Raw genomic sequence first — 15,895 nt, forward strand, 5'->3', positions numbered from 1 at the left:
AAATATCACCTTACTTTTGTGGCCAGCTGTCCCAAAATGTTCCAATTTTCAGCGGCACTCTAAATGTTGTTATTCTATGTGGCACTCTTAGTCTTAACCGACTGTCTCTAGTGTTTTTGGCTCATGTTACAGTAGGACTGCCAGCTGCTGTTTTGGAGCTCAGTGTAGGTCAGTAGTGTCATCATGACGTCACTGTATCCTAGCAGTGGTTCTCAAACTTTTGAATTTAAAACGACCCCCAGCTTGGTATCCATCATAATTAGGGCCACAGACCCCAATAACTCTTGAGTGTACAAATGGAACCAAATGCACCCCTAAAGGTCCATTTGGTTCCATTTGTGCACTCTCAGAGTTACAGAATTGTAAGGACCCATTTGGTTCCTACTTTCTTACTATTGTTAATTTAGTTGGGGACCCCCTGGGCCCTGGGTGTCCCTGGACCCCACATTGAGAACCACTACCTTATAGCCATTGGGATGTGTGTATAGAATGCAAACACATGATTTGAAATGGACAAAATTATTGATAAATCAGGGGATAATAAGATTATTCCACATGATATACCATCCCAGTTTTTAAATACTTTCTACTTGATATTACAACTGATCGTAAGCTGAATAGGTTAAAAGCAAATGATAGTGCACGTGTTTACCTGTGTCCCGCTCCCATGGATGATGTCATCAGGGGTCTCATAGACCTGGCTCTCCATTTGAACTGGCTGCTTTTTATCATCTGTCACCTTCACACGCAGGATCCGGAAGTTGGAGCCTCCCAGGTCCAGAGCTATGAAGTCGCCCTTTTCTGTAAAGTGGAAAATGTGGTGACCCTTAATTAGGTTTTGAAGCTTTGCATACTTTAAAGTTTTATTTGGAGCAAATTACCGCAGATTGCACCCCTCTATCACACATACAGTAGTACTGTATCAGATACTTCAACTTCAAACTTTATTGACAGCTGTAGCCAATAGAAGACAAACAACAATTAAAAACATACAAAACAGTTACAAATAAATACAGGGGTTCATAAAACTCTAAAAATCTCTCACATTAAAAAAAAATCTATAAGAGGCACTCATACCAATGTTTCCACATCAAAGAGCGGTATCTAACTGTGCTAAACCTAGGATTGGTCAACACCTTAATCACGTTATTATATGACCCATCAAGTCTGCTTTTAAAGCTGAACATAAGGTTTCTTAAGAGAGCCTGGAAGGTGGTTAGGCCAGAGTCACAGAAGAGCTGACTAGCACTGCCACCCCTAGGCTTCTTCAGGAGAATCCTGAGAGCATCATTATAAGCCACCTTAAGCTTGCGCAGGCTCTCTTTTTTATAATTCACCCATAAGGGGGCTGTATACAGCGGGGTGCAGTACGCTCTAAATAGGTTCACCTTGACCTCAACTGAGCAGTAGTGAAATTTCCTGGCTAACATATTAGCTTGGGCATACAGAATTCTGCGTTGTCGATACATGTCAGCATCATCATAGTTCAGATAGTTCAGCACTCCATTTTATTTGTTTGGCCACTTTGGTCAATTGATTTGAAGGTTTGTCAGTGGCCATGGAGAGCTCCGTAGATTAGGAGTTATTCAGCTTTTAGTCAGCCTGTATAATGGGAGGTGGACGGGACCGCTGTTGCGCAACCCGGTCTAGGATCGCTAAAGAAGGAAAGGCCGAGCCAAAATAATAATGAAAAAAAGTCTGTTAATGTTGATCACCAACTTTCCCACAGAGTTTCGTGATGTTTCCTGAATGTGTTTGGAAATTACATGCCTTTTTATCATGTGACCAATCAGTGCAAAAGGTTCAGTTCTTACTTGCCACATCACCAAACTGTTCACAAAGTTTAATGGAAATCCGATTATAACGTTTGGAAAAATATGGAAAGCAACTCCACCGGCTTGTTTCCCCTTTTCCAAAGCTAAGAAGACTACCCTAATTGACACCTATTAAATGGAGAGATATGAATTATTTGTAAAAACTTCAGCACAGACATTGTGTGGATAAATGGTAAATACTGGTCATAATGTCATTAGAAAGCAGGTCTACTAAAGGTAAAAGTGGGTTCTGTTCTTTATGTAAACAAATGACTTGAACAACGGCGACACGCAACTAAATTAGAAACTTGTGCTGGAAACTTGAGAACATGTAACATTACATGTTAAAACAAGAGAGAGATATAATCTCAGTATGACCTAATAAAGTTTGGTAGATATCCAAAGTAAACACAGAACCAGTTAGTTTAGCACAGAACATGTTTATGTGATCTGATCATCTACTGTAGCCTATACATGCCAGTATGTAGGCTATACATGCCAGGCTCTAAGGTAGAATGTCACTCAAGGCAAGGAGCTAAAATGTAAACGGATCCTCCATGGGCAGAAGTTGTTATCAGATAGGGAGGAGGTTTCAGAAAAGCTTTTCATTCAATAAAATGTTACTTGACATTCAATACTTAAATTCAAGAATGTATTAATTAATCCATTGAGACCTGGAACGCATCCATGTCACGTTAGCGTTTAACCACATTAACCATTAAAGAATCCCTGAGTGACGGGGTGCACCACTAGCTGGACAATGACCCCCAGTTTGAGTCCAGCTGGATAACCTGTGTTGCATCTCTTTCCCCCTATACTGTATACTGTAACCTTTGTATGTTCCATCGCTAAACTCTGAAACGTGCAGGGACGTGCAGAGAATGTTAGAGAGGTAGGGGCTGAAATGCCCTAAAAAACACATTTGGCCAAGAATAGACAAGCTCACGATGCGTTTAGAGCTTGTAGATCAGCTATTTGACTATTTTCGGGGCGCAATCCCCATTCTTTAGCTGCCAAATATGTGACGGATGGCATGGAAAGGGGGGCATTTGCATTTCTCTCCCTACAGTAAATGCTGCATTCAAGTTTTACGGGTAAAAGGGCCTCAAGCCCCCTTTGATGTCTGCGTGCACTTGCCTGTCTAAACTTTATCTAAATAAAGCGAAAACCAAACTACAGATATTGCAAACTGTATTCCAATGAGTGCATACATGAACCAACAGGCAGCTGTCAATATAGACCATTTCCACCGTCGAGATGTGTGATTATGTCATTTTGCACTCGATTTCGACCATGTCGCTTTGACCTTTTTTGTCCCACATTTTAATCATCTCTTCAGTTTACGAATTTGACCATGGCCTTTTCAACCCATTTTCTCTTTAAGTTAGATTACTGTTCATTAACTATTTTCAGAAAATCTGCCACAGCTAGAAGGTCCTGGGTTCGATTCTCGCTGGGGGTGCTGTGGGGGCGTGTTCTCTCCTTTGTGTGCACAGTGCCCATACCCAAGGTGGGGTTGGCGAAAGGGCCTTTCTGTGTGGAGTTTGTATGTTCTCCCCGTGTCCCCTAGGGTAGGTACCCTTACAAAAATATGCAGTAATCCTGGTCTCTAAACTGCCTCTCCCTGGCCAGCCGATGCACCTGATGGAGGGGAAAGGAACTGGTTGGAATAACATGTTCCTTCCATGCGCTACGTCCAACCGGGGAACCAACCGGTGAACTCCCCCCCCCCCCCCCCCCCCCCCCCCCCTGTCAGGTGAAAAGAAGCGGCTTGGACTCCTCATGCATAAGAGGAAGCATGGGGTCAGTCTGTTGCTCTCCTAAGGTTGGCAGAGGGAGTGATTACATTAGATAATTGACACTGTGTGGAAAAAATGGGTTACAAAATCAGGATAAAAATGTATGTTAAAAAAAATTTGGCCTGATGTTCTTGTCTTATTTTGTTCGCAGACAGACTTTGTACATTATGTCATTTCATAGCACAATGTGACATCACAGATGCCAAGAGATTATCACGAGATATCCAACGCATCAAACCACATCTTGCTAAATCTCTTTGTTTTCCTGATATGACCGATTATGTCATTTTCAACCCTCTCAACCCAAAGGTTAAGCTCTTTGTGACAGCCTACTGTATTCCCTCATCATTCCCTCCAGCCACCTGTTCTCCAGTTATTTATTTTATTCAGTTTTTCATTTTTAAGACTATTTTGTAAACATGTGTACGTACAATATAGTGTATGTATTGTGTTTATAGCTCATGAGACCATTAGTGTAGATAATTATATCCTATGGTCAAAGCTTAGAGAAACCATGAGGCCACTGTATAGCTCCTTGCTCATGGTTTAGGCATTCAGTTGACACTCATATTGAGCGAATTGTCCAGTGTCATGCTCAAGGACACTGGACCATGTGGCTTTCAAACATGTGACCACATGCGATCATACTTGTGACCTATTCGTACAGGAAGCGCTATCCAACCAGTGACGCTGGGGAAACAATGTGGTTCATTTGGTAACATAATATTTGTGCTTAGTGTTTGCTATGCTACACTATATAATAAGCTGTGGTGTTTCCTATGCTATTGACCTGCCTGGAATGAAGTATAACCAAGCTTTTATTAGCACTGTTTGGTTGCAGAAGTCTGTCTGCTAAATGCCTAAATTGTAAATTGCGACACTATATTTTTTGTTTTCAGGTAAACACATACGTATTTGGCTTTTGTTAGGTTCCATGTTTATCATACCAGACCTAGTTCTTCCATGATCCCTATGCAGTGTTAGATCGGGCCAAAGCCTCAACTCTGACCTTTACTTGATATTTGCCCACTTTACTCATGTACCTCATGTCTAGTGGTGGCTGGCTATTTATAATGTGGAAGAAGCCTGTGGTTGGTCAGCAGCCCTTTCTGTTGGCCCCGTTGAGCCTCTTCATGTCTGACAATCACTTGATGTTATTTCTACTGTATATACAAACACTTTACCAACAAGTACAGGCGATGCCAAGCAATGAATGTGAGACCTGTTCAGTTTCTAGTTAATTTTTCATATCTGTCTTGATAATGAATCTAGATTTGTATTTTGACCTGGTAACATTGTTGAAGATTTTTTGAAGGTTATTTCTTAAAAAGTTAAGCTGTACGGTAGCTCTTATTCAAATTAACCAAGGATGTTTCCTATTATAGTAAAATAAAAATGTCAAATTATCTTGAAAGTAGCCTATCTTATATTATTATCATCTTGAGTCTTTTCTCTTTCAATCTTAGCATGGTTCAGATTAACTTAATGTGAGTCAGCAAGTATTATTTATACAAAGTTCACACTGTAAAAAATATTATTTTAATTGAAGGTGAAATATTGTGTGATCTGTAACTACGCAATTCAAACTATAACTAACCCATCAAATTCTCCATGTCCTTGATTCAAACTAAGTAAAACTAACATTGTATCCTATGTTGTGATGTATGCCATGCTTTTGTTATTGCTTAATGTAAGTCGCTCTGGATTAAGAGCGTCTGCTAAATGCCTAAATTGTAAATTGTAATTGTAAATTGTGAGACAAAATCCAATTGTCTCTCCAGTGCATCGTCTGCAACATAAATTCATAGATTACTATTGTAATGTTTGTCAGTCCATCTGTTATCATGGTAGGAAATGAACAGAACATATGGTCATATGTTGAACTGTTCCCTTCCTCCAAACAGTGGTTCAAGTTCACATACGGAGGCCACACACCAACAGGTTCACATCACATAATGGCTCTGACCATTTGAACACCTCAGCACATTTTTGTTGGACAGATAGACAGGATAGGGCCGATGGAATGTACAACATAACAATGGCATCTTTGATATATGTTATACTGCTCATTAATAAACTGTTTAAAGCACTTGAAGGCAAGCCTTAATTTACATAAATAAATAAAATAAATACAAAGCCGTTTTGCTACATGGTTGGTTACAGCGAAAATGTTAGCCGCAACATACACACATACAATTTGCTAGTCTCGGTAAGGAATAAATTATGATGATAATAATAATCCTCATCAATGTCTCCACCAGGCCGAAGGCATAGAGAATATGTTTTGCACTGCGTGCGTGCGTGCGTGCGTGCGTCCGTCCGTCCGTCCGTCCGTCCGTATGTCCGTCCATGGACAGCTAATCTCCGCCACCGTTGCCAAACTGTGTGCGCACACTCCCTGGATGCCAACGACTAACCTCTGCCCCAGAACGGACTGTTATAGTGCCCACCATGAGGCCGATTTTTGCAAAACATTTCATTACATTACTCTTACATATTTTATCCATACATCATGCAAATCGGTATACACTATCTCTATAGTCATAGTCACGGATTTGGTCCCATTTCCCATATTCCATCCTGATTGGCTACAATTGGCTTCCACATCTCGCATTATTGGTCATTTTCGAACAAAATGCCGCCAATCATGAACGCAGTGCCTGCAATTTCTGTGAAATTATACACGCACATTTCCACTAGGCTGAGGACGAAATGCCACTTAATTATTTTTCAAATCAGCGTCACGGTGGCACTATAACGGGACAATTCCTGTTTTTATCTATAACCGAATCTGATCTGATCTGATCTGTGTACAACGTTGTTGTACAACTTTGTTGTACAACTTTGTTGCTAACTACTTACTTATATTGCGCCACCCCTTACCCCTTATCCCTAAACGTATTTGCCATTTTTTCATTTTGAAAAACCTTTTAAAATAGTTCAAATAGCCGATCTACAGGCTCACAACGTGTCGATGTAGATCTGCTAGTTGAACTATTTTGAAATGTTTTTCAAAATAGTAAAAAATGGCAAATAAGTTTAGGGATAAGGGATAAGGGGGGCACAAGATAGGGCCTTCAGTGTCTTTGCTCAAGGACACTTCGACACACTAAACCAGGAAGACATGGCGATCGAACCATGCACTTTCCGGCCTCTCCGCCCCTGTTTTTTTTTAGGAATGCTAATGAGGCATTTTTCCATTTACAGATTCTAAAATGCCAATGCATGAGGCCTTGAATTATATGTGATGAATGCTTTAAGTAAAAGGACCAGACACAATGGGCTATATCTTGCGCTACCCCTTACCCCTTATTCCTATACTTATTTGCCATTTTTTACTATTTTGAAAAACCCTTTAAAAAAAAACTTCAAATAGCCGATGTACAAGCTCACAACGTGTCTCACAATGTGGCTAGTTTAAATATTTTAAAATGTTTTTTTAAATAGTAAAATGGCAAATAAGTTTAGGGATAAGGGGTGGCGCAAGATAGAGCCCAATGTCTGATTGTCAATTACTTTAAGCTGATGCTCAACAACATGTACATTTGTCATCGGTCACCCCACCCCACCAGCCATAATGTCTAAGTAGGGTAACCTATATATTCTGTGAAGTATTGTGAAAGTAACCAGTAGATTCTGGCAAGTGGCAGCTATTGGGGCCTGTACGGTATATAAACGGACGACAATTTTCTGCCATATTAGTGGCTCTGTGTGATTGTTAATAGGCACTGTACCTGATCCATCAGGGATGGACCTGACGAAGGTTGGCAGCATCTTGACCGTGGCGGTGGGGTTGGTGTCACGACCCAGTCCAGCATCCAAGTCCCTGCGGAACCTGCCCATGATGTCTCTCAGCGTCTCGTCCGAGTAGCGCATGGAGTAGAGGTACTTGTCAATCTGAGGCACAATATAGGATACATGTAGTTAGATATTTGAGTTCACACAGTGACTGGCAAAAAGTACATTCAAATTGGTTTCAATTCCATAACTCATTATAAACATAGTTGGAAGATACATTCTAAGCGCATTACAGTTGCTGATTGTTGTGATTTAAGAGTTGCAATTAATTAAGATCATCTCCGTTGTTGCATTGTATGTAGGCCTGTCACAATAATAATCGCCTAATCACAATGTGAGATAATATTTTTTGCATAATCGTCAATCGTTTCTGTGTGTGTGTGTGTGTGTGTGTGTGTGTGTGTGTGTGTGTGTGTGTGTGTGTGTGTGTGTGTGTGTGTGTGTGTGTGTGTGTGTGTGTGTGTGTGTGTGTGTGTGTGTGTGTGTGTGTGTGTGTGTGTGTGTGTGTGTGTGTGTGTGTGTGTGTGTGTGTGTGTGGTAGAGTTCAATACGTTTATATAACTAGTGTGTGTATTGGACAGATATCTAAATTGTTCCTGATATTAACCTACCTACATACAGTAGGAGACAATGCGTGTGGTGTGGAATTATTTTAAAGTCTCCTCTGTAAAGCCCCTCACTTCACACGGGTGTGATTTCTTTTTTTTTTTAAAGATATCTGCAACTGCAGAATCACATAGATGTACAGTAAACCCTACTGGTGGAAACTGGTATTGCAATAGTATGTATCGGTGATATGACCATGGATGGACATAATCATATCAGACAAATGTCCAGTATTGCGGATCCATAATAAATTGTGGCATCTTTTATTTTCCCAAATTCCTACCAAATAAATCGCCTGCCACAGAATAACTGCGTATACACTGCTGGTGCCAAGTCTTTAGCCCAAACATTCTTGTTGTGATATTAATAGTAACATTTCATTGTTCACTGTTGAATTTGCCACAGCTACAGCACTATGAAAACATGGTGAGCAGATTATGCTCTCATATTTCTGTTTCCATTGAAATGGGTATATCAGATGATGAGCACTACTTAAAGCTGCACCAAACTAAACTACCCTGGATTTGAACCCGTGCTGAAAGTTTTGATTGATCCAATGGAGCTGGCATGCTTGCTTGCTCGCTCAGCTTGCTCAGAGGATAAATTGAATCTTGGTAAAAGATTGTGTCAGATCATGTGTCTAGGTGACACGATCTAAATGTCAGGGAGACACAATACAAACACCCCAATTGTATAAGTTATATTTGATGTATGTATTCTTTGTATGTTACATTTAGTATTCTACCATACAGATTGGACAAAATTACATTTTATTCATTAAAAAAGTTACATAGTGCCGCTTTAAAGCTACACTATGTAACTTTTTTAGTGACTGAAATGTTAATAGTATGATATACAATATTACTATACTATACAATATTACTATAACACATGTGGTGGTTGCAGTTGATCTCCCTGCTCTTCTGTTGAGACATTTTGATCATAATATGATCAAAATGACCTACCAGACCATATTATGGTCTGGTAGGTCCACAATTGGTTGACAAACGGCTCACCCCTGCAAGCAGGGCACATTGATAGAAATTTCAGCACTTGGACGGGTTCCAATCCCGCGTAGGACATGACAGTTAAGAGTGCGGCTTCAATGACGGAACAATAGGCTCTATGCACACAGAATAATTCTTCCTACTTCCGGGCCCCTTCCCTACTTCCTACTACTAGCTGCTACTGATTATACTAATTATAGGCTCTGTTCCATTTAGTGGCAGCGGTGGCCGAACGGATTGCGGAGCGGTCTTGATACCGGAAGGTCGCCAGTTCGAATCAGCGGTCCGACACGTTAAAATTACCACCGCTGAAGTGCCCTTGAACAAGGCATTGAACCACTACGATGAAATGTTCTATGAGCAGGGCCTGGCTGGAAACAAGTTCTTGAGCTTAGCCCAGATACCCTGGGTAAATATAGTAATCATTTCATTTCATCAGTGTACAGTGGTTCTCGAACTTAAATGGACCCTTGCGGGTCCATTTGGTTCAATTTGCACACAAGTACGAGGCCATTTGGAACCCACTCAAGGACACTTTGAGACCCACTGGTGTATGTTTCCAGTGAGCCAACATGCACCCTGACTCTGTTTGACCAGAATGGAACTGAGCCTTCATTAGTAATATCATCGGTAACACCTGTGAAGGAAGTAGGGAAGGAGCCCAATTTCTTTCCAAAATGGCATGTATGCAAACTGCATAGAGCCTGCATAGAGCCTATTAGATTTCTGTTATCCTTTGGAGCTACGTATACTGCATATCCTTTATCACAGTACTGTATGGACCAAATACTGATATTTCATGTGATAGGCATAGGCCTACAGGTTGTCTTTTCTTTGAGCTACAGCAGAAAAAGAGAACGGCACAGAGCTTGATATATTTTGTCTCTGTATTGTCACATTTTCAGAACTTAATTACACAAATCGACCGTGTACCAACTGTTTGTGATGCCTTTACTTACAGAAATTCAAATTAATTGTGTCCAATTAATCAATTCAAATTAGAATGTTTGTTAGAAATAGGCCTTCTTAATAATTAATGTTTTCTTAATAATTAAATATATAAAATATTCACCACACAAGAACCATCTTTGAATGGTAGTGTTTCCTATTAGTTGGTTCCACTCCCACACTAGACAGCGGGAAAGGTGTGCGTGCTGTACCGCACACTGCACTGCAATGTCACGTGACATCACACATCTCATCACGTAGTCCATGTATGTACCGACTCCCGAGTCCCCAAGGGGGCATTCCTCACGTTTCTCATCCAATACCTATATATCAGTCACGAATGTACTGGGGGACCTGGGCCTATTTCCTTGGAGGACCACATCTGCATCTTACTAACGAGTTTATATGCCGTCCTTTAGCCAGTGGTAATGAGGGGGACTCATTTTTGTCTTGCACTAACACCAAGAGTGGATGAAGAGGGAGCTGTTAAACCATTTGTACAGCAGCATTGTACCATTTTGTACACGGTAGAAACAAAATAAAAATAAAATAAATTAAAGAGAGAACAGCCTTGTTCTCTCTTCAAAGAGGATGAGCGTGATGAGGAAATGTGGCGCTCACGACTCCAGCCGGCAGCCGCCTCGCTGCCACCTGTCTGCTTCAGCCTCCCCAGAAACACTCCTTAATGAGAGTCTGTCTCCACTGCATCTCCACCACCGCCGGCAACTCAACTGCCACAGCCCTTTTCTTCTCAAGGACATCCAATACTAACGGTCACTAAGCCCTCGGCCAGACAAAAGCATCCACAGTTTCAACAGGCAGTCGTCATTATGTCCTTCTATTTTGTTACCCAACTGCTCCATCCGCCCCGCTCAGCCGCGCTCAGCCTCACTACGCCCCACAGGCATGGCTTTCTATTGATTGATTGAGCAGTCACCATCAACCAGTGGCTCTGTCAGATGACCCTGGCTGTTACACAACAGCTCAAACTCAACACAGCAGAGGACTGTTGGTGCACTCTGAAGCAGCTTTCACTCACCTTTTTGAGTTGATCATCCTTCAACTCTGTGAAGTAGTAGGCCAGAAGCTGAGCCGCTATCATCCTGCCTGCCCTGCACGTCCGCCAAGAGCTGTCAGCGACCACGGGTAATTAAGACAGTGGGAGGGGGAAACGAGGCAACGGAAGCCAGCTTGCTTGTGTCCACACCAGCTGATCCCTTTTTATCCTAAAGCACAGGGAAATATTAGGCCTAAGCTGCACAGTCCTGAAGCAAGACGAATGTCAAAAGCAGGAGAGGTTGTGGACTGTGCCTGCTAGTCTGTGGCTGCGCATGCACACAGGCTCTCTCTCTCTGTCTCTCTCTCTCTGTCTCTGTCTCTGTCTCTCTCTCTCTCTCTCTCTCTTACACACACACACACACACTCACACTCACTCACACTCACGCAGAGAGGCTGGGTCTGTCGTGTGTATCCTTCTCAATGCCGCTAGCTCCCTGCTAGTTCTCGGGAGATGCACCAGTCCTGCACTGGAATGGTGGTTCACTCTGTCCTGCCCACATCACATGCCCTGATTGGTTGTTGAGCGTGTGTGGCTGTCAGGGAGGGAGGGGATGTGAGGGAGAGGAAGGGAGCGGGACCAGACTAGCTTCTCCTTCAGTGGGAGAGGAAAGGGCAGAGAGGAGGGGGAGGGGATTGAGACAGAGAGAGGGCTAAGAAAGACGGAAGTAGGATCTGCAGATAGCCCACCCCTCCTGAGCAGCAGAGAGGGAGCTGGACAGTGACCACCCCTCCAACCCCACCCCTCCCGCCCAGCCCGCCGGCCGGCACGTCGCACACGTTGCCATGGCACCGAGAGCTTGGCCCAGTCACATGGTGATGTAATGAACCCTCCCGACCCCACTGCATCACGGAGGTCAGCAGCATCCTCCTGCTCAGCTGGAGACAGAGTAGTGACCGAGGGGACAATCTGATAGGGAGGCAAAAAGAAAGAAAAAGAAAACGTCTATCTCCCTAATTACTTTAGCTGTCAAGTATATAGAGGAAATTGTGATGCAGACGTTTATTGATGAGTCGCAGTGTTCCGTGTTACGCGCTGCAGAGTCTGACATATGCTAGAGGGACAGTCAGACCTCACATAGAGTGCACACAGCAAAATGAGTGTTATGTTTAACTGAGAGACTGTACAAAATGATCGTAGGTCCAGGAGCAGTGTAATAATATAAATAAAACTTTATTTATATAGCACCTTTGTGTTACAAAGTGCTTTACACACGAGGCATGCATGGTACACAAAAACAAGAAGCAACAAGTGACATTTCAACCATCAACATGATGTTGCTGAAATTAATAAGTTGGCACTGAAACCTAATCTATAAAAGTGCGTTTTCAGACAGGATTTAAAGGAGGAGACCGATACAGCAAGCCTGATCTCCAAGGGAAGTGCATTATAAAGTGTTTGAGCTCTGGTACTGAAAGCCAGATCTCCTAGCTTTCTAGAATAAGGGCTTTCCTGGGGATCTCAGACAGCGTGTTGGCACAACATAGGGGGAGAGCACATCAGAGGCAGAGCAAGACCCGACCTAGCCTTGTATATGTCGTGAGCATGATTTTAAAGTCAATTCTAAATGGGATTGGGAGCCAGTGTAGAGATGCTAAAATGGGTGTGATGTGCCAGGAGGAAAGCCTGGTCTGTGGTGTGGTCCGGTCTAGGTGTGGTCTAGACCGGATGATAACAAATAAAAAGTGGTTTGGCTTTGGCTCTAATGTTACAACAGGACTTCCAGCTGCTGTTCAGCACAGGTCAGAAGTATCATGATTTCACTGGTATTAAGTGATGCCTGTTTTGGTCTCCTTAGAGCTGTGGTTCTCAAACTTTAATTTGAAGCTCCCCATAACTGTCAGAGGTGCAGACCTGCAAAGGTCCATTTGGAACCCTCACAAGGAACCCAGAGGGTCCCTGGACCCCACTTTGATGACCACTGCCTAATAAGATAAGAGCCACTGTGATGTGCATAGAATTAGGTGTGCCCTGCAAAAGTTAATCGGATTAATTGATTTTCTAATACCGAAAAAGAGCCATGCTATGTTACAAGCTCACTGTCGCACCGCGATGCATTGTGAGTTTGTAGATCAACTATTTCTTTATTTTTGCTGAAATGTTTTTCGGGGACATACTCACTCACTGTAAAAAATGAATGAATTAGTTTGTAAATTGAATTCATTGCTGGCCTGAAAAAAATCTCAAAAATCCCTGCAGCGTTCTGTGGGAATGTCATTACAACTTTAAATTTAAACTTTAAATTTACTTCCGGTCAGCTACACTGCAACAAACAATATGAACGCATTTAGAATATATATTTATTGTGTGTAAGATTTTCCGGTACATAATTATTCAGAGTGGATGTGGAGAGGTCATAACTCATGTGTTCCACATGGCCTGCCCTTAACCGATTAAGACCTTGAGGCCGATTCTACAAATGTCAACAGTTTTCTGAAGAACGTATATTGCTATATCAGTATGGTTCTCTCACTTTTTCATATTGTCAAGGACCCCTCCGAAATTATTATGTACCGGTATTTGGCCGTGGACCTCCAACTCACAATATTTTGTTCCAGGGACCCTCAGCAAAGATTTGAGTTAAAATGTTTGGTTTAAAACAGGTATATCTTCACAAATGTCATGAGTTTTTGAAAATAGCAGATCTACAAGCTCATAGAGTGGCATGAAGCTTGTATATCTGCTATTTTTGAATTGCCAAAGTATATAAAATAACACAGATGCTTTCCCGGTTTTAATTGGTTAAGAGCGGTTATAGAAACCAGCCACTGACTGAATACTGATCTTATTATCCAGATGTATCCCAGCCTCTTCATTAATAACAGGAAGGGAGTTTCAGAAGGAAACGGACGATCACTCTAATTCAGCATTATCTTGACATGTCCATCATCTATGTTCAATGTTAAACGACCATAATGGCGGCTGGCTTTTTTGTGTGTTTAAATATTGTCAAGAATGTTTGATTCGATTACTGTCTGCCATTGACACAGCCTGCGTCGATGTCATTTTTATAAACTTTCAAAAAAACAAATTAATTATTTCAATACTGCAAGGTGTCTTGGGCCAAGAGATGAGTGGACCATGTGTTGCATCCATCCGTATAACTGCAGTATTGCCATATATAGTCATTAAGGGAGTTACCACCCCCGCAGCCTCGCTACGTAACCACACAATCCGTACAGAAGCAACCCACGCCGGCTGACTATCGCAGTATGTGACGTGCAGCACATGCGTGAAGTGACGTTAACTTCACGTGCCCTTAATTCCCTCCAGCGCTGTGCTTCAGGACTTCCCTTTGCTTCCCCCGCCCTCCTCCTACTCCACGTGTCCCTCTACCCCAGCTTTCACAGGTCCCACCAACTGCAGGGGAGTCGGTGAGAGCATTCATGAAAAGGAGTCTCTTTGTCCTCTCTCTCTCTCTCTCTCTCTCTCTCTCTCTCTCTCTCTCTCTCTCTCTCTCTCTCTGTTCCAAAAGAGAAGATCAGTGTGTGTGAATGGAAAAGAGAAAGAGATAGCCCCTGTCTCTCTCTCTCTCTCTCTCTCTCTCTCTCTCTCTCTCTCTCTCTCTCTCACTCTGTGTCCTCTGAATAGTCCGGCGAGTGTCATGGCTGGTCCAAGGTGACCTTTTCCTTATGGTCTTCTGTCAGGACATCAGAAAAGGACACGGCTCACTGTTGACAAAGAGCAACATAGAGTGCTGTGGAGTCCCATGTTGAGCCTGCATAATTCCATTTATGTAATTAATAAACGTTTTTATTATTATTATGTTTTTATTTAATGTTTTTTTACCCCCAAATTTGATAAAACAGGGTTTAGACTCTAGACCCTCTAGACTCTAGAGTAGACCCTCTAGATGTGTAGAATAGAACGTACTTTAAAGGACACATACATACACACTGACACACACTCCCACGTTCATGTGCAGCATGTGTGAGCAGGTGCAGGATTACAACACAGATTAGATGTGCGTTAGTTTGTTCATAACAATTATGAATCTATCCACGCAGTAACACAGTATGAAGTGAAATTAAATTGTATTTATTATTTCATGGTTCTCAGTTGCCATGACTGATTTCAGAATGGAAGCATCTCAATGTGTCTGCGACACATTGAGAGCTTGTATAAATCGTCTATTTTCGGTAATTATTTGTAAAGATTAGAGCATTTGAAGTGGTGAAACTAGCATTATTTTTTAGAAGCATGTTCCATAAAGTCCTAATGGTCACGGATATTTCATAAAAGCAAAGGTTAAAGCTTCAGTCTGTGATTTGGCTGGTTGGCTGTATATATTTTCAGTCGTGAGATTTTATTTTGCTTTAATTAATGTTTTTTATTTCCTGCTGCTGATATTCACAAACACTACAAGAGAAAATAACTTTGAATGTTTAGGTTCCAGTGGGAAAAGGTCTGTACCGCCGCTCCTACATCAGGTGTACACTGGTCTGGTCATAATCCGCTGCAATTTAAATTACATTCTGATGTTTTCCCCTCATCTCTCTCTCTCCCTCTCTCCCTTGACTCCTTCAAAACCGCTCTCAAAGGGAAAGGACACCTACAAGACACCTAAGGATGGCTGCAATTCGAAACTGGCCCCGGTAAAATCTGAATCCCCACCAACCCACTTTTTCCCCTCACTGTATATGTTTTCTTTTCCCTTTTTACCTCCTTTATGATGATGATTTCCTGTTTTTTAGCTATATAGAAGTGTATATTTGTATGTCTCTAAATGTTATGATGAATTGAACAAGGTGGACCCTCTTGTAAACAAGTCTAGTGCTTTATTGGTCGTCCAGATTTTTTGTATTGAGTTGTGCTTGAAATGTACTGTAATTCTGCAAACTGTTAATAAATACTTCAATCAATCAA

General features: G+C 41.9%; 1 protein-coding gene and 1 long non-coding RNA gene across 3 annotated transcripts in view; one reads left to right on the forward strand and one right to left on the reverse strand.

Moving 5' to 3' along the window:
- The window catches only part of LOC306921047 (hexokinase-1-like), a 32,999-nt gene extending 21,461 nt beyond the window's left edge, over positions 1-11,538 (reverse strand). The window contains exons 1-4 of one of the 2 annotated variants that reach the window (XM_079498120.1): positions 11,416-11,538; positions 11,012-11,198; positions 7,348-7,510; positions 653-801 (exon numbers count right to left, since the gene is read on the reverse strand). In XM_079498120.1, the coding sequence (XP_079354246.1) occupies positions 653-801; positions 7,348-7,510; positions 11,012-11,074 (375 nt within the window). In that variant the 5' untranslated portion in view covers positions 11,075-11,198; positions 11,416-11,538. Of the gene's footprint in view, positions 1-652; positions 802-7,347; positions 7,511-11,011; positions 11,366-11,415 lie in introns of those variants that run through there. The other variant, XM_079498121.1, reaches the window with a different exon arrangement.
- The window catches only part of LOC306921050, a 34,188-nt gene extending 18,293 nt beyond the window's left edge, over positions 1-15,895 (forward strand). Inside the window, exons 2-3 of the long non-coding RNA XR_013789732.1 lie at positions 7,360-7,498; positions 15,571-15,895. This is a non-coding gene — a long non-coding RNA (uncharacterized lncRNA). The remainder of the gene's footprint in view (positions 1-7,359; positions 7,499-15,570) is intronic.

This window comes from Electrona antarctica, assembly GCF_951216825.1.
Source record: "Electrona antarctica genome assembly, chromosome: 4".
Taxonomy (NCBI): domain Eukaryota; kingdom Metazoa; phylum Chordata; class Actinopteri; order Myctophiformes; family Myctophidae; genus Electrona; species Electrona antarctica.